Below are 19,974 nucleotides of genomic sequence, written 5' to 3' on the forward strand. Positions count from 1 at the left end.
GTTTCTGCTTTCATCCTTCTATGCCCCTTTTCAAATCTATCCCAGCTATCCCCACCCCAAGCACTAATTAGCATCCTGGTCTCCTAACCCTATTCAGCTGTCCCTGGATCAGTCCCCGGTCGGGGGTTTCCCTAGCTCCTTGGCACTGTTGCCTCTGCCTCCCGTCCCCGTCCCTGCTTGGTGCTACCCCCGCACTCCCACAGACCCCTCTTTTCCAGGTACAGAACTTGACCCTCCGAACGCAGCAGCCAGCCACCACAACCGCCTCGGGCCCTGCCCCCACCCAGCCTGCACTGCCCAGCCTGGCCCTGAAACCCACCCCAGGCAGCAGCCAGCCTCTGTCCGCCTCCTCCCAGGGCAGAAGCTCCGCTCAGGGCTCCCCAGCAGGGGCCAAGCCTGGCATAAGTGACAGTGTGACAGAGCAACTCAAGAAGGGGGACGGCAGCAGTGGCAGTGTGCCGGGGAGCACTGAGGGCCGGGGGGGACTGAGCCGGCTGGTGTCCTCTGTGGCCGCACACCCCCTCATTACACCAGGTAAGGCCTGAGACAGCCTCTTGTTCCAGAAGATCCCAAAGCACTGCAAGGCTGGCAGAATATTTTCATGCTTCCTTTTTCCTAGAAGGCATGGGACCCGGCCCTCTAGAAGGGGGGCAGCCAGTCTCATTGAGTTTTCCCTCTTGTTTCCCTGCCCTAGGTCCATTGGCTTGTGGTTTTATTCATTGTTTCTAGCTTGGCAGAGAAGATATTCTAAGCTGGAGGGAGCAAGATCTGCTGTTCCTCCCACCCAGTGTACACGGTGTCGAGAGGCCTCGTGTCTAAGGATAGTCCCCCGACTGGACCCTCTCTGGCTAGGAAGGCAGGTCCCTGATTTCAAAAGAAGAGTTAGAGAGCCTGGAGGGAGAGCATTCCTGGCATGGAGAGTTGAGCACTTTTATGTTTTTAGCTTATAGACTCCAGGTGGAAAAATCAGAGAAGAATGGAAAGTAGGAGAGGCCTGGACTTATCATCCCTGCTCAGATACTTAAGAGCTGTCCAAATGAGGGCAAGTTACTTTGTCTTCCAATTGACAGTTTTCTCCTTTGTAAAATGGGAGGAATAATGTTTGCATTATTTGTCTTGTGGAGCTGTTGGGGGAAATACTTTTCAAACTTGACTAAGACAAAGCCTATACAGTCATCAAGGACCAGAGGTAGATGTGTACAGTGGGGAAAAATAACTGAATTCTGGCCCTGCTATTTAAGGCCTGTATAATCTTGGACAGTCACTTTATCTTTCTGGGCCTCAGTTTCCTCATCTCCAAAATGAAGAGAATGTACCACCTGATCTCTCAAATCTATTCACTCCAACTCTGCAAGTATTAAAAAGCAATAGCTATGTGCGAGGTGCTGGGTCTCTGTTCTCATAGATCTTACACTTAATGGACAAGAAGAACATGTCCATAGATGTAAATACAAAATATAAAGTAAATTTAGAGAGGGGATAAGGATTGCTAACAATTGTAGACTCAGGAAGGGCTTGTGTACAAAGGGGAGGCCCTGGCACTGGCCTTTGAGAAGGAATGTTGTCTGACCATCTGTGGCAATGTGCCAGGCTAACTAAATGCAGGTATTTAAAAAAAATATGGCTTCATTCAAAACACATGTTATCAGTGACTTGGATAAAGATACAGATGTCATGTAGGTGATACAAGGCTAATATGCTGAATGTCAGAACTGAGATCCCAGGTCATATCAGCAGGAGAAAATGAGTTGAAGAAAATAAGAAACAGCTTAATTCAATGAAAAGTGTAGTATTTAGGTGCAGAAACCTGCTGTATCCATAGAGGGTAGGTGAGGAAAGGTGGCTAAAGAGCATTAAAAAGATCTCAAAGGGATCTGAGTTCAAATCTGGTCTCAGACACTTCTTAGCTGTGTGATCCTGGGCAAGTCACTTAACCCCAGTTGCCTCAGGGAAAAAAAAAGTCACAAGAACTACAAGCTCTCTACTGAGCACCAAAATGACTTGGCAGCCCAAAAAGCCAATATGATCTAAGAGTGCATTATCAGAAAATGTTTAAAACAAGGGACATTAATCCCAGTAACTTTCGCAGACACTTTTATAATACTATCTTCAATTCCAGGCCTCACCTTGTAAGAGGGACAATGACACCGGCAGAGCTTGTTTGTAGAATGACAAAGAATCAGTCAAACATTTATTAAACTACTACTACAAGCCAGACACTATGCTAAGTGCTGGATAGTAAAGGGATTCAACATTGTTTCACATGTTTTAGAGCAAGGCAGTAACATGGTAGCCATGTTCAAAATTTTGAAGGGTTATCTTGTGAAAGTATTATGAGTTCACTGTGTAGCTAAAGTACAGAAGTGGGGAGGGGGAGAGGGAGAGAAAAAGGAATAGAGGAAGGGAGAAGAAAAGAACTGTCCAAGGGAAGGAAGGGGAACATCTGTGCCAGAGGAGGTCAAGCAGATGCTTTGGGCAGAGTTAGACTAGCAACTACTGGGAGGAAATCCAGTCTCCAATCCAAAAGGTCTTCAGGACTGCCATTCATCCCCATGATTGATCTGTAGATGAGTTCTCAATAGATCTGAGTACTTCCCTCCAAATCTAGATCAGGGGCTGGAGGAGGGGGAGGAAGAGACAGAAGAAAGAGGAAGCGAAAAAAGAGGGAGAGAGAAAATTCATTAAGTATCATTGTACCAGGCACTGTACTAGAAAGTTCTCCAGAGAATGTGTTCTGTCCTGAGGTTGCTGAGCCTATTGGGCATTAAGGAACCTAGAGAGACCCACAGAACAGCCCACCTTCTCCTTGGGACCTTCACATTGGTTTAGATTGGTTACAGATTAGCCAGCCAATCACCCTATATATACCCCACCCCAGCCTAGACACCCTAAGCCAAGCTATGGGCTTCTCAGGCTCTTTTTGATGCTATCCATAGGTCCAGAGGCCCCAGAACCTTCAGAATTATTCTAGACTTTATAGACAGGAAAGAGAGTCCTGTTTCCATAGGCCTGATTTAAGCAGAAAGGGTCCTTGTGGACATAAAGACTAAAAAGTCTGTAGGGTCGAGGGTCAGAAGGTTGGGTGGGGAATGCTGTTGTAACTACCCTCACTTATCGAGAGCACACTGACCCCCACAGAGCTTTCTGTCAACATCTGTGAGCTACAGAGGCACAAAGCCCCTTTCCTCATGGATTCGGATCAGTGGGTTTCATATTGTTCTAACAACCAGAAACCCTTCCCAAACTCCCCCTCTTTTTTTCTCTTTCCTTCCTCAGACCACTTTGGCCTGGGCCCCCACCCCCCCACCCCCTCTCTGTATCTATGGACCTTTCCATATTTAAAGATAGCTGGGGGAAGGTTTGGATGGTCACAAGAGCTCAGGCTTTTGGAACAAAGAGTGGGTTGAATCAGGGAGGAAAGATGGGTCTTATAACCCCCTGAGGCAGCCTGGGGTTATGCTGGTCCTCAGTTCCACAGCCCCCTACTATCCCATCCAGCATACCCACTGGGACAGAATTGAGGGATTAGGAAACTGAAAGGGGGAGATGAATTGGAGGTGGGGGTGGCTTGGCCAGTCAGAGTTGCCCCTGAGCTGGCTGCTGCCTTAAGGAAGATGGTCAGTGGGGGGCTATGGGGTAGCAAGGAGGAATGCAGTTTCCTAGGGGCTGTTTCCTCCTAGAGCAGGCTTCTAGTCCCAGCTGGGGCTGTTCCCACTGACAGCTGTTTGGGGGCAAAGCCCCTCCCCCATGGCAAGTTCCCTGCTGCTCTCATCCTGTCACCTTGGCAACCAGGCTTCTTTAGGCCTTACAAACAGAAAAGGCCCCCTCTGCCTTGAAAAGCTTTGAGGAGGGAGCAGAGCCTGGGGGCTTGGCTTTAGGGAGGGAGTAAGGGTGGAAGAGAAGGAGGGGAGAGCTGGCTTTGCCTGGCTTAAATCTATGAGCCCTGCAGGATACTCCTGGCCTTGGCCTCCCAGAAAGCTATGCCAAGCTTGACACCTGGTACTGAGCCCCAGAGGACAGGGTTCTGAACAAGGACAGACAGGAACCTCAGGTGTAGTGATGCCTTAAGGGTAGTTTCTATTCTGCTGCCAAATCCCTCTCCAACTAGGGGTAAAGGCTTGAAAGGCAGTGATAGGAGAGGAGGGGGTTGGTGCTATCAGCCCTGGAGGGTCATTGAGAATCAAAGGCAGTTTTCACCCCCTGTTTCCCAAGATCCCTCATCAACTCTTTGTTCTGCCTTCTGCCACCACTCCTCCCCTCCTCCCCATCCCCCCTTTGCTTCTGCTCTTCTTGTCTACTCTATCCTCAGCAGGGCAGAAGGCACTATCCGTTAATAACAATTACTATATACTTGCTTTGTTCTACCTCAGAGGTAGTTGTACATCAGTGGGATTGGCTGAACAGTTTAGGATTAGAAGGCACCACATTATTCTCTACAAACAGCATTATTGATCGGCTGATTGACTGATTGAATGCCATTACATGAAATTGAATAGAGAAGTGGATACCACTGCCTCTAGAAAGCCCAAGTAGAAAAAGAAAATAGGAATGGACCTGTTTGATTGTGTGAGAGGATCAGGCTCTTTGGCCTGTTACCTATTATATTGAATATAGTCCTCTCATTATTGTCGTGTGGACAATATAATTGATCTCTTCCCTGTCTGCAATCCCAAAACTCTTAATCTGCCTCTAGGATAGCTGTACTAGGAAATTTATCATGCCCATACCTGAATTTTAAATGAATTTGCTGCTTTCTTCCCCAAATAGGCCTCTCATCTAGTTGCCTTCTTGCTGCCAACACCACTCTTGATTCTTGGTTTTCTAATTGTGTTCAACCTTAAAATCTCAAAAGAAACCTCAGAGGTCACCTAGTCTAGCATGTACCTGAATAAGAATCTCTTACAGTATATTGGATAGGAGATTCTCCAACTTGTGTTTGAAGACCTCTAGTGAGAGTGAGTGCACTGCAGAGCAGCCCATTCTATTTTTGTGTGGCTCCGATGATTTATTATCTTTTGCTTCCTCTTTTCTTCATTATCCTACTTCTAATTCATCATCAAAGTCTTCATGACTCATACTCTGTATGAGTTCTCAGATCTAGCACATTCTTTCTCCATCGCCATCATCATAATCTAGGTGCCCTTAATTATGTGCTTGGATGACTACAATAAACTACTTCTCAATGATTATAGCTTGGTCACCAAGAAATCAATTTCTTTGTGACTTAATTTTCTTATCTGAAAAATGGGAAAGATAATAGTTTATGTCTGCACATCACTGAAAAAGTCTCTGTGGGTTTGATGTGATAGCTATTTCATAACACAACAGAGACATAATGTCTTATATTTCTTTCCTGATTCCCCCATGGCGCTTGGTAAAGGGTGCTACCAAAAGTTAATACTTTATATTGCCATTTGAGTGACCAATTCACATAGTACAAGCATATGGCCTAACGTATGTGCTTCTCCCTCAGTAACTTACCATCTGCTGGAGACAGTAAAAGTTCTAGAAATATAGCTATTTCTAAAATATGTTTAACTACAGAATGGTGACTAGTTTCATAGCTAGCTTTCTTCCAAAAAACAAGCCTCTTAGAGACCTATTTCCTGTCCCAGACTGCCTAGATAATACTGTGCAGTTTAGCCTTTATGAATCTTACACTCTAATAGGAGCTATTACATATACTCAAATAACTATATGAATAATAGTAGCAGTTTATATTTATATAGTGCTTTAAGGTTTGTAGAGCACTTTCATGCATGGTTTCATGACCAGAGCTTGTAATATACTCAATTTGCATATGAGAAAATTTAAGCTCCCTCCATTTGGATAGTGGATGGAGCACTAGACCTGCTTCAGGAAGACCTGCCTTAGACACTTACTAGCTATGTGAGGCTGGGCAAGTCATTTAGTTTCCTCATCTGTAAAATGTAATAAATAACACCTACTTCCCATGATTGTTATGAGGTCATTAGATCATATTGATAATAAAAGGCAAATCTTAAAGCACTACATAAATTCTAATACTGTTGTTGTTGTAATTACCAATAATAAAAATTTGAGGTAGGATACAAACTCGTTTTCCTAGTTTTATCTGAAATTTTACCCACGAATCAACATTAAAGTTCAGAACAAGATACCATGTGAAGTCAATTCTGACCAAAAAAGGTAGTATATAGGTAGGTAGGTAGTATATAAATTGGACTTCAAAGAATGATAGCAATTAATAGGTGGAGGGACGAAAGATCAAAGAAGGCAACAAGAGGTCAGACTCTCCAAGCACAGGAAGCAGTGAAACCAAAGCTACAGGGGCCAGAAATAGCAAGGCACACCTAGGAGCCTGGAGTGTGACAACACAAATACACTCTCTCTTATAGGGAGACAAAGAATAACACAAAAGACAGGAAAAGAATGATGGATCCATATTGGGCAGTAGATTGAATGACAGAGAAAGGAAGGAATTTGAACTTTACCTGACAACATGGAGCTATGAGAAGTTTTTGAATAGAAGGCTGACATTGCTGGATTTACACATAAAAAAAAATTAGTCTGGCAGTGATGTGATGGTTTTTCAAGGAGGAAAGAATGGAGGTGGGGAAAACCTATTAGGTAAAATTCTATGGATGAAGCCCAGATTGAGAGTAATGAGAATAACCTGTGTTAGGTGCTGGCACTAAGAACAGAGAAAAGGGGACAGATGCAGATACAGCAGAGAGTGATCAAAGAGATAAATATTAGTAACTAATAGATACTGATAACTAATAAGCAGGATGTACAAAGGGCACAGAGGAAAAAGAATCATAGGTAATCTTACAGTTTCAAACATGGGAGACTTGATTAATGATATTGTCACTGACAAAAATGATGAAATCAGAAAGAGGAGTAGGGTTTGCACTAAAGTGGGGACAAGGAGATACTAAGAACAGATTTGGACATATTGAGTTGAAGCTACCTCTGGGAATGACAGGTAGAAATGTAGCATAGCTAACAAGTGTTTATTAAGCACTTATATGTCAGGCACTGTGCTTAGACAGTTGGAAATATAGGTCTTAGAGCTTTAGAGAGGTCATGGATTTGGGATTCATTTTCATAGAGGTGTTAGTTAAAACTAGAGCAGTGAATAAGATTGCCAAGGGAGGAAGAATACAGAAAGAGGAAAACAGGACCAAGGACAGACCTTTTAGAATGAGGAGCTGACAAAAGAGAAAAAGAGACCTGAACAGGTAAGATGATAACCAGAATCATGTGGTATCTCTGAAGACCAAGGAAAAGAAACTGCTCAGAATGTGGGAGCAGTGAACAGTATTAAGTGCTACAGAGAGGTCAAGGGAACATCCTCACTGATGATTAAGGGGACCTTGAAGAAAATTGTTTCATTTGAGTCATGGGGGTTGAGAAGATAATGGATGGTGAATAAAAGCATCAAGTGTAACCAGTTTTTTTTTTTTTTTTCAGTAAAGAGGGAAAGATTGAGGATGCATAATAAAGGTGATAGCCATAGAAGGGCTATCCATAGAAGAAAATCCAAGATAATGGGAGAGAAAGAAGCTTTAGCAGTAATTAGGAATTTTACTTCCACTGAGATAGAAGGGAAGGATATAAGATTGATAGATTATGCTAAAGTTTTCATGGAGAAGAATTGAGAAACCTGGGTGGCCTAATGTTCTCTCTTAAAAAGGCTTAAAAAAAAATCTACCATATATGGCAGGGGCACTGTGGTTGCGGACATGAAAAGAGATGAAAAGGTTTAGAATACTGGATATGAGAATTAAGATAGGGAATCTAAAAGAGCAAAGGCTGGTTATTAGGGCCTAGCTGAATTTATATAGCATAAGATAAGAGTGTAACAAAGGGAAAAAAGCTCATAGAACCACAGAACATCACACAGTTTAAAGGAACCTCCATGGTTATCTACTCTAATTTCTTCTCTGGGCAAAATAACTTGTTTCTTCAACCTATACTAGTATGAGAAAGGGACACAGCTCTAATTTCCTGCATTTCCAGGGAAATAGCTCCCAAGTATATAATTAAATATATAAAGGTCTAAAGATCAAACAGCTGATCACAACTGATTACTTAGTAATCTCTACCCTAAAGTGTTTTGAGATCTAGGAGAATAAAACCTGACTTTTCCAAGCCATATCACATCAATCTCATTTCCTTTATTGATAGGATTACTAAACTGGTAAGCAAGGCATTGCCATAGGTATAGCATAGTTAGATTTTATCAAAGCATTAGAAAAACTTTCATTTTTGTGAGTAAAATGAAGAGATATGAATGAGATAATAATGCAGTTAGGTAGATTTGAAACAGGTTGAGTGCTCAGACCCAAAGTGTGCCCCCAAGGGCTGTGCTTGGCCCTCTGATGTTTAATCAGTGACTTGCATAAATACTTTGATGGTTTGCTTATTCAATTTCAAGATGTTTCAAAATGGGGAATGATAGTTAATGTACCCAGTGACAGAGTCAGGAGCCAAAGGACTTTCTTTGACAGGCTAAATCATTGAGAATGAATCAAACAAAGTGAAATGTAATAGGGATAAATATCATGCTTTACACTTGAGTTTAAACAAAAACCCTCAGCAACTTCACAAGTAAAAATATGGACTAGGCAGTTCACCTGAAAAAAATCTCTGAATTAGTGAAATGCAAACTCAAAATAAATCAGCACTCTGATAGGATAGCCAGGAAAACTATCAGAATCTTGGATTATGCTAATGATTAGCTAATTCTGCTAATTGTCCAGAGCTGGGGAAGAAATGGGTCCACTGTGTGTGTTCAGTCTTAACCAAACCATATAGGGAATATTGTATGTAGTTCTGGTTATCACATTTTAGAAAGGACATCAATAAGATGGAGTTTTCAGGGGATGGTTAAGACTACCAAGATGAAGGGCTTTGAGGTCATGTCTTAAGAGGCTAAAAGAAAAAAAAAAAAAAAAAAACATACTGGGGTAGAATTTAACCATCAATCTCTCTAGGTCAAGGAAGCAACCTGACCTAAATCTTCAAGACTTCAGAATGCTGCAGAAAGGAATGGAAGTATTTTTTTAGGTTGAAATTGAGTCAGGAAACAGTAAGCACTTGCTATGTGCCAAACATTGTGTTAAGATCGGGGGCAAAAAAAACTTGTCTGAAGCTAGATTTGAACTGAGGTCCTCCTGATTTGTCCACTGTACCATCTGCCTCTGGCTTCTTCATTCTTAGGGAGTTTGTCTTTATCCAGTCCAAATTTACTGGCTTGATTCCTACCAGTAGCTCCTCAGTGTGCTGGAGTTCTTTTTGTTGTTTTACATGTTTCTTGGGCATAATGATGTGACATCCAGCCTGTTCATCTATTCTCCCATTCTTGTTCAGTAACTGACCCATCTCCTTTTTTCAGTGTACATACCCTCCCAAAGGTGTCTTATTTTGCTTCTTGGGCACAAACCATCCCTTGAAACATGTTTCACCATCTTTCCATTTTCCCCTTGAATCACTTGAATTCTTTACAGGGATCATGTTATATTACCACAGAATACCATAAGGAAAAAACTGTTTGAGAGAAATAGGTTTTCAGTTTCAATTGTTCAGTAATGAAGAGAGCCACCTATACCCAGAGAGAGGACTGTGGGAACTGAGTGTGATCCATACATAATATAGCATTTTCATTCTTTTGTTATTGTTTGCTTGCACTTTTATTTTTCTTCTCAGATTTTTTTCTTTCTAGATCCAATTTTTCTTGTGCAGCAAGATAACTATATAAATATATACATATATTGGATTTAACATATATTTTAACATATTTAATATGTATTGGATTACTTGCCATCTAGGTCAGGGGGTGGGGAGGAAGGGAAAATTTGGAACAGAAGGTGTTGCAAGGGTCAATGTTGAAAAAATTACCCATGTATATGTTTTATAAATAAAAAGCTATTATAATTTTTAAAAAAGAAGTAGATAGGTTTTTGTAGTGGCAAGAAATTTGGAATCTCAAATATGATTGAGCCCCAGCTTCTCCAGCTCAATCCTGAGTCCACCTTATTGTCCATTTATATTGGCTGACTGAGATACACATATAACTGTACTTATTTGATAGGGTGCCCATATAGCTTCATGTCATAATTTGGGCAGAATGCATTTTTTGCCTGCTGTTTTTCCATTTTGGATGGATGACTTTCTTTTGCAATACAGTGGCTTTATCTAAGAAGGCCTTGTAGGAGTCTAATTATTGATACTACTACTTGTCATCTACATATTTAAAAAATTTTACCATCAGTAAAAAATCATTCTTTTTCTTATGACAGTAAAGAGAATGGGGCTGTGGAAATCAAAGAAGCCACAGCGTCATATGTGTCAGGGAAGAGATGCTCCTGCCATGGGGATGGAAGGATTGCCCAATGGAAAACAAATGATTGCATAAGAGGCTGATATCACTGTCACTTCCATCAGGACCTACAGCTCATCAGAATACTGAGTTATCAGAATACTCTGATTATTAGGAATACAGCTGGTATATTCAGAATACTCACATTTTAAGAATATAGCTGATATATCATTGTTCAGATTTGAGTGTCTTGAATATAAGTAGAAATTGGGCATGGTAATATAATCCCAAATACCTTAGGAGACTGGCTAGTGGATCTCCTGAGCTCTAGAGTTTTGAATTACAGGGCGATGCCAATCTAGCGTCCACACTGTTTGGTATCTGTATGGTAAGTTCCTGGGAAAGGATTAGTGACACCTTGCCTAAGGAGAGGCAATCCAGTCCAGATCAGAAACAGAGCAAGGCAAAAGCTCTTGTATCAATTAGTAGTAAGGTAAGGGCCACGAGTGCCCTGTACTTCCAGGCTAGGCAAGATAAGGAGACACAGTCTTTTAGAGAAAGACAGAGACAAAAATAGAGACAGAGAGAGGAGAGCCCGCTCAGGTCAGCTAGGTGAGGAGGTTAGCAGTGATGAGGCTCCCCATCTTTCACTTCCTTCGCCTTTACTGTGGTTGAGCATAAGGTCCTTCCCAAGGGTGTCTGTTATGGGGTTATGATTTTTGCTGTTTTGGAGCCTCTGAGTGCAGCATGTACCAGAATCAAGCAGCTATGCCATGGTGAAGCTGTGTTTAAGATCTAGCCTAGAGTTAGCTGCTTTTCTGATCATACCAGCTGAGCTCTCTCTTAAGCCCATAGCCCAGAGAAGAACTGTCCAACAGCAGGCACTGGAACCTAAAAGAATGTGTCACCCTAGCATGTTGTGGACAGCAACACCAAGTAAGAAGAGAGCTGCAGGTGCTGGGCAATTCTGCTCCTACCCAATATATGGAAAGATAAGATTGCTCTCCTTCCTATTAGGGGAAGAGGATTTTAGAGGGCATACTACTATCATTAGAACAGACAGAAGGGGATGTTGTAGAAAGTAAGGGGGGAGGGCAAAAGTGGCACTTCAGGACTGATCCTGTAAGAGATTTCCTGCCCTCCTAGGGCTATGTGGAATAGCTGGGCTTAATGAGAAGTAGCTATGCTAAAACTTGTGCCATTGTCTAAGTCCTCAGCAGTCCCAATACAGGAGAGTGAGGAAGGGACATGCTATTACTAAGAAAAGAATATTATCTCAAGCAGAGGCTTTTCAAGAGACAAGGCACCAGCTTGCTGATACCCATTGTTTCCCTTCTTGCTGTGTTTCCTAACTTTCTCTTTTGTTGACTGTCATGACTCTAATCCAGAAACATTGACTTTAGACAGAACTCTTCCAATGTATTGTTTTCAGTGAGGTTGAGGGTGATCAAATGGACAGCCAGCTCTTTCAGGTAAGATAAAGCTAAGATTCCTTGGGCTAAGCTTTTGGGAAGCCTGTCTTTTGATTCACATTTGTCAACTAGTAAATTCACCAGCTCAGGCAGAGCAGGAGATTATGGTGGCCCCCTTCTAGATAATTCAGAACTATATTAATGCCCCAGTTGATCAGTTTAAGGAAGATTTAGCTTATCTAGTTACCCACAGTCTTCTGACCACATGACTGTATTGAATCTCATTGTCAGCTATATCCACCACTTATTCACATAAGAGGGTTGAGGACAATTGGCATAGCTCAAGGAAGTAAAAGATCTCATTTTCCCAGTCCCAGAATACTACTTAGGTCCTAGGCATTCTATGAATTAGTTTACCCAACACCATAGGATCATAACTTGCCACTTCACTGACTAGTCTTTAAGGTCCCTCACCCACAGCCACCAATGTTTTGATTCTCAGAATTGAACTTGCACATCACCAAGTGTTCTGGATCCCAGCTAGGGCAGACTCAGAAGCCTCTGAAAACTCTAGGAACTTGGTTCCTAAAAAGCAAATGTTCCTTTCAGGAATGCTAGTTGAAAAAGTTCTGAAGAATGATCCAAGAGACCAACTCCTGCAAACTGGAAGGCATTACAAATTACTCTGCCTAAATGGAAACAGCTTCTTCTTCCTGATAGTGTTAAGGGTCTCTTGCCTGGCGTTGCATAATACAGCTATTGTTGTACTCCTAACACTGCCAAAAGTATTGCCTGGAGCAGACATATGCTGTATCCTACTATGGCCCTTTGCCAATCCCTGAGCCAGAAAGTCTTTCAGGATATTTAAAGTGCTTTTTGAGGCAAAGAGATGACCCCACAAAGGTCAATTAGCTGTCATTGATCTAGCTCCTGAGACAGTCAATGCTAATATCAGTTATAGAGGCCAGAGCTTACAGGTTTATAAAGGGTTTCAGAAAAAAAGAGGTTGGATGAGGCAAGTTGTGTTCATTTGGTCCTTCCTTTCTCATCAGACCTCCTGTTACTACTTTTCAGAAAGAAGAGAAGGAAAATATAACTTTGCTATATCTATATAGCCATCTGGGACTGTCTCTCATTCATACTCAGTTTGCTGGAGCAGATGGCAGAGTTATAGTCAATGAATTTAACCTATAGGAGATATGCAATCTGAACTGTATATGAGATGGCAATGAATGGAAGCTGACCTTCCTGGCCTACTGTCATGATCTGTATGAACACCAGGTTATGCACTTCATTTTGTGTATTTCCTTGGGATTTTTCAGAGTGGTGATTCTGTATTTTTAAGTTTCTTAATAAGTGTTGATATATTTTAGCTTTTATATCACCTTTATTTAGAAATATATCCCCTCCCTGCTTCCTTAACCTCATTATAACAGAGGAAGCCATTCCTTATAATGAAAAACCAAAAAGACCAAAGAGGGAAAAAAGAAAGCAATTCAGCAGAACTAACCAATATATCAAGTGAATTTATATAATGTTCCATTACCCATATTCCCCCCACTCTTCAAAGAAGAGGAAAAGTACATTTTCTCATCTATATTTTGGGGATAAGCTTAATCATTATAATTATCTATGCTCATTTTAATCATCTTTTTCATTTATATGCTTGTAGTCATTGTGTCTATTGTTTTCTTGATTCTACTTGTTTTACTCTGCATCAGTCCATATAAGTCTTCCTAGGCTTCTCTGAATTCTTTATATTTATTGCTTCTTATGGCATAGTAATATTACATTTGAGTATCATAATTTTCATAGCCATTCCCCCCAAAATGAACATCTGTTCTGTTTCTGGGTCTTTGCTATCAAAAACAGTACTGCTATTGAATATTTTGGTGTACATGAACCCTTTCTGTTTCTGACTTTCTTGGAGGTTTATCAGGGACTCAGTATTTCAAGATCTTTTGGACTGATTGGTGGCCTAGCTCAATGATGAGGATATCCCATATCCAAAGGAGAACATTCAAGCTGTCCTTCATCCAGCATTGGTTATTCAATTGAAGTTAGAAAATGTAATATTCTTCTCTAAAATATAATGTTCTCTGGGAACAAGTTTCTTGGGAGGCTTCTGGAGGCAGCCTTAGTTTCAGTTCAGTAATCATCCCGAATGCAGCCAGGACTTAAAGTCCAAATCCTTTATTGTCTCTTTTCAAGTCTTGTCTCCTTCCTTAGACCCGGTTAGCTTTCTTAGAGGGCCTATCTCTCTCCTTGGTACCGAGAGCTCCTGCCGCTAGTCCTTTGCCTCTGCCAGCTTCAGCCTCCAGCCAGCACAAAAGTGGAAGAGGGAATGAATCTGTTTCCTCCCCCAGGAGCTTCTAATGGGCTTGTCATCTAGTGGGCTTGTCCTTTAGTTTAGTGGGCTTGACAACTCCTCCTTATATATGCTCTCTTAAAGGTGTGAATCTTGTGGAATTATAGTAAGTACTAAATACATGTAAATTAGAGAATCATTATCTCATCATTTCCACTGACTTGGCACCTTGTAAGAATCCTAACATAGAAGAGATGAGGAAATTGGAAACCCATAAAAAACCAATAACTGAATCCCTAGATTACACCTAAAACTATATCCTTGTGAAGGATCTTGTCACTATTAAAAGAACTACTTTGGTTATTTCATTTTATAGAAATCTCCAACTATTTTATCTCTAGGCTTCTCACTTGGACAGTTCTTCTCTCTGACCTGCTGTAGCACCTTACACTGTAAAGAAAAAATACGAACCATTATCATAACCATTAGTTATATATCAGATATAAATATAGTTATATTTATACAGATATTGTCCTGAGATCAAACTGGGTCTCTCCCATTCACCAATCCTGCCTTTATTTATCCTGCAATCTGACTGCTCCTGAAAGGGGAAAAAATAGAGGGGGGAAAAAAGATGTTTTTCACAATATAAGAAGTCCTGGAGGTCTGGAGGCCCTGTCTGGAGGGAATGTGGCATCTCTTCATTGTCCTGACCAGAAATGTCCAGAGACCAACTAACTCCCTCACAGCAGAACTAATGTCTGATTCCATAGGTACACTTTAGTAGTAGCTTCACCTTCACATTCATAAACTGTGGGCAGGGACATTATTTGGAAAAACCAGGATTTGCATGCCTGGCAGGTTAACCACTTCAATAGGCCCCTATACAGACAATAAGTTGTCAACACTAACTAGACTGATTGGAAGCGGTTTGTCAACAGCAGATACAAAATGCCTTTTCCCATCTCTAGCCACCTCCCCTCTACATTGTCATGACTCCTGAAATCAAAAGTAGACTTCAGGAATCTGCTTCTCTGTACCTCCCAAAAAAGTGAATGGGCACAGAAGTAGAGACCTCTACCAACATGAGCTTGATATGTGATTACTTTGGACTTTCAATGGCCTCTGATATGTTATCATATTTTTTTGGAGCCTATAAATTATAGGCTAGTGAACTTGATTTTTATTTGGAGAATTCTAGGTTCAGTTATTGAAGAGATGGTGAGTGGATATCTAGAAAAGTAGTTGATGATTACAAAGATCTACCATGATTTAAAAGTATCATTCTGGACTCCCATTGGTTTGATAGGATTTTTAAGAGGAATTCATTAGGTCATCTAAATTTTTGTGAACAATTTGATGAATTATCTCATGCTGTTTTTATACTAGATGGTAATATATTTAGAAAAATGCGAAACTCTTGAATAATTAAACTCAGATTATCATTAATGATTCCGTATCTATCTCCATATCAAGAATCTCTGCTTAGCCCCGTGTTATTTAGCATTTTTATCAGTCATTTAGATAATAGCATAGATGGCATGCTTATCAAATTTGCAAGTGAATCAAAGCTGGGAATTATAGCTAACACATTTGGGTGACTGAGGCAGGATCTCAAAAAATTTTGACACAGCAAACTGCCTGTTTTGTAGGACTGGCAAATTAAGAACTTTTTTTTACATAATTTAAAATGCATTTTTAAATTTGCAGAGCTGCATTTTCTTCTATCCAGTTCAAAATTTTTTCCTGAAACCAACATGTAGTAAACACAGCAGGATCATATATTCTTTGTATTTCTCAGGTTTTACAATTATAAAATCAAAACCTATTGTATAAAAGAAAGCCATATTGTTCACAGAAACTCAGATTTAGAAGGACCTAAGAAACCAAGTACCTCGAAAAGGAATCTTGACTCTCTGAATAATGATCAGCTGGCCTCAGACTGAAGAATTACAGTGCAGTTAGTCTAATTAGGACCTCTCCTAACAACCAATTTCATTTTAGGACAGCTCTAATTGTTAAATTAAAATAAAAATAAATTTATCAAACCAAAGCCTGCCTTTCTGAGACTTTGATCTCTTGCTTCTTGTTCTCCCCCCTGAAGACCAAACAGAACAGATCTAAACTTTTTTTTTCCATATAACAGTCCATCAGTTACTTATGGACTTAAATACTTAAGAGGATTTTCTTTGCAGGTTAAACATCCCTAGTTCTTTCAACCAGTGTTTGTGTGGCATCGCCTTTTGTACCATTCACCATCTGCTCACCTTACCTCTCTCAGGTTTCTGTGCATGTGACTTTCTCAGCTCCTGTGGGTTCCATCGTCATCTTTATGCCAACTTTCTGTTAAACTCTAGCCCCAGCCAGTGAGACTGGAGCCACTGCTAAATATCTCTACTACCTGGATGTCCCATAGGCATAGCAAACTGAAAATATCCAAATCCAAACTCAATATTTGCTCTTCTAAACCTACCTTTTTCCCAAACTTTTTTTTTCCTTTTTGTTGAGGTTGTTTCCATTTTACCCATCTCCTAAGCCTTGGAATCATCCTTGACTCTCTGCTCTCTGTCACTCTTTATCTAGTCAGTTCTACCTCTTCAATGACTTGCCTCTGTCCCTTCTCCATTCCTGCCCTCAGTGTCTCACTCCTAACCTTCATTACCTCTCATCTAGACTAGTGCAATATCCTAATTGGTTTGTCTTTTTCTAGTCTCTCCCCTGTCAAATTAACATTATTTATTTCACTCACCTATCCATCTCAAGATTCTTCAGTCTGCTCAATTTTATTTGATATTGTTCCCCTCTGTTCCAAAAAAAATTTCTTCTAATTCTTCCCCAAAATTCTACAGTCTATCTTGCATCTTTATGTCTTTGTATAGGCTTTCCTCCTTGAAAACTCTCTTAGAATCCCTTGCTTCTCTTATGACTCAGCTTAACTATGACCTCTCACTTGAAGCTTTTCTTCATTTCCCTTGGCTGCTAGAACTCTCTTCTTTCTCAAATTATCCTGTATTTATTTATCTATCTACATGTTATATTCCCATTCCATCCAGCAGCAACTCTTGAGTGTAGGATAGTAATTAGTGGTTTGTCTTTGTATCCCCAGTTCTTAGCTAACTATAGTATCTTTTTTATAGAGGGCGTAATACATGTTTATTAAACTAAGTTATATCGAGGACTTGTAAGCTTTTCAATAATTATTTCTTGGGCTTATATCATCATCTGGAAAGTTCAAATATAATGGTTCCATTATTATTCATTGATGAAAATAAACCATTTATAAAAATGTTGGAAGATATGTTCAATTTTATGTCTATTGTCCTAAATTCATCTAGAAACACTCAAGATAATCTGACTTTCTCTAGGCTTATTTTTCTCCTTAACTACCTTTCACTATTTTATGGGGGAAAAAAAAGTACTGGTTGTAACATTTTCAATCTAGGCTGGCTTGTTTTTAGTATATTCATGATGATTTTTAATGACTATCACCCTTCTAAGGTCCTCAGAGCTTAACTAATAAAAAATTTTTGCTAGAAATTGACACCTAGCTCAACATTCTATATTTTATATCACGTCTTCTTCCCTGCTTTTTGAAAATTGCAATATCTCTGTCTTCTATTCCTTCATCATCTCTTCCATGCTCTCCAGAGATTACTAATAAATGGTTTAACAGTCATTATTCACAAGTTTTTTCAGTGCTATAGAATACAATTTTGTCCAGCCCAACAGTTTTAAGTTAATTAAGCCAAATGCTCTCTTATAATATGATTTATCTTAGTTTCCTGTTAACCATTTCTGTTTTATTTTTCCTGATTCAGAGATCTTTACCTTTGATGTTGAAAACATAATTCAGTAATTCCACATTTCTCTTGGTTATTCATAATCATCCTCCCATTCATAATAATCATCAGGATTATTCACTTCTCATTTTCCTTCCATTAAATTTAAAATTTTATTAACGAATTTTTTATTAACACCCATTATGTATAAAATATTTCTAGTATGATGCAGGTGAGTCATTGTCAGGGCTTTTATGGAGTTTTAGTTTAGGAAGGAAATATGACACCTAATCTCTGGCCCATTCCTAAAGCTCTGAGTTTACACAAACTAGGTCCATTTTTCCAAACCCTTCAATTACTCCTTTGGCTTGTTTCTAACTTTTTTTCAAGAAACCCTTAGCTCCCATGCAAATACACACTCACTTCTAAAGAAGAGGACATAAAAAAAAAAATTAAACACAAATTCTAGAAGGATTCATACCCAGACCCATATGAAGTCCAGAAAGCCTTCCCTGCTCATAGACTCCAGCTTCAATAGGGCACCTGTCCCATCACTAGAGGAATTGTTTTTAAGAGGTAATTGTGTTTTGCTCCCATAGAATCACCAAATCTAAAGAATTGGGAGGAATTCTAGGGGCTATCAAGTCCAATCTGTATCTGAACAAAATCTCTAAAATATTCCCAAGCATTGAGCTGCTCCCTTCACTTTCTACCATCAGTACAAGGGGAAGAAAAAGACTGACTGCTAGTGAGTCAGGCTATTCTCTGTTAATAGTAATGAATATTTGAGGCCCCCAACTAAAGCTAAGGTCTCTCCAAGTAGATTGAGTTCCCAGTTGGAATCAGCATCCTATATTTTAGGTCAGTCAGCCCTCTCCTCCTCAAGACCTGCCCAATCTGTTTGATTCCTGGTCCTGATTTGTTCTGATACCCTGCTCAGGTCCCTCTGCCTCATTGCTCCTGGGTTTTAAGCCTTCCATTGGTCCTTAGCTTCATGATCCCTTGTAGCACTGATGTCTTGTCTCCTTCAGGACTAGTGAATGGGACCAGCTTTACACTCAGGTTTCTTAACTCCCTTTGAGACTTGGAAGCTTTCTTGTGACTGCTCTGCACGAGTATTGCTGCTGCTGTCTTACAAAAGACTGCTGCTACTGTCGTCTACTCATCTACCTCAGAAACAGGTTATAGCACTCACAGTGAGATTGGACACATTGCCACATTCCCAGTCTTTTTGCTTTGGTCAGGACAAAAACTTCATGTAGTTATAAAGATTTCTGACTTGCTGGCTTCAACCAGTCTTCTCTTCCAGTTAAGTGAGGGTGATTAAACCAAATTCTTACCTAATTCACAGTGCAGGCAATATGCCCTCCAAACAGACTATTTTGGGGTCTGTGGAAAAAAATTTTTTTTCCTACTCATCTTTCTGATTTCTTAATCAACTTTTATCCTTCCTGGTGAAATGGGTTAGACAAAGTAAATTTCTCTGAGGTTTGAAGAAACTTCCAAAAAAAAAAAAAAAAAAAACCAAAACAAAACCTAGAAACACTGGAGAAAGAGGGACAAAGCTGGTGGCTACTACTTTCCTTCTGCAAAGACAAAGGCTTGTGTCCTCAAAGATACATAGATAAATATAATACATAATACAGTTACAGATGATAATAGTTAATATGAAGATGGTTTACAAAAGAAGACACAAGACAGTGCTGCAATAATTATGTTAATAGAAATGTTTTTCTGGATATGGAAAGACTGAGGCCTAGAAAGACTTAGGCTGGGGCCCACATCTAAAATATTTCAAAGCCATGATTTCATTTCTTCCATACCATATTTCCTACTTGCCCACATTGTTTTTGTTACTTTTTTCATTTTTGATAGATATAAGTTGATATCTGAACTATTTTCATTTTTGATAATAGATGAAGTTGAACATTTTCAAGTTATAGTTTAACATGTTTCCTTTTTTGTAAATTGTATGCTGATAAAAATTCAACAAAGTATTTTTGATTTGAACTTTTTTACTTTAATAATAACTTTTTATTTTCAAAATACATGCAAAGATAGTTTTCAACATTCACCCTTGCAAAGTCTTGTGTTCTAAATTTTTCTCCCAGCCTCCTCACTTCCTGCCTTACCTAGATAGCGTTAATTTTGTATAGGTTAAACATGCAC

At 39.9% G+C, this 19,974-nt stretch overlaps 1 protein-coding gene across 6 annotated transcripts in view; it reads left to right on the forward strand.

The window, feature by feature from the left end:
* PHC2 (polyhomeotic homolog 2) overlaps positions 1–19,974 on the forward strand; it is a 149,140-nt gene that overhangs the window by 90,177 nt on the left and 38,989 nt on the right. For all 6 annotated transcript variants that reach the window (XM_051987961.1, XM_051987964.1, XM_051987965.1 and 3 more), the window contains one exon: positions 219–534. In XM_051987961.1, coding sequence (XP_051843921.1) covers positions 219–534 — 316 coding nt within the window. The remainder of the gene's footprint in view (positions 1–218; positions 535–19,974) is intronic.

This window comes from Antechinus flavipes, chromosome 3 (assembly GCF_016432865.1).
Source record: "Antechinus flavipes isolate AdamAnt ecotype Samford, QLD, Australia chromosome 3, AdamAnt_v2, whole genome shotgun sequence".
In the NCBI taxonomy this organism is placed as follows: domain Eukaryota; kingdom Metazoa; phylum Chordata; class Mammalia; order Dasyuromorphia; family Dasyuridae; genus Antechinus; species Antechinus flavipes.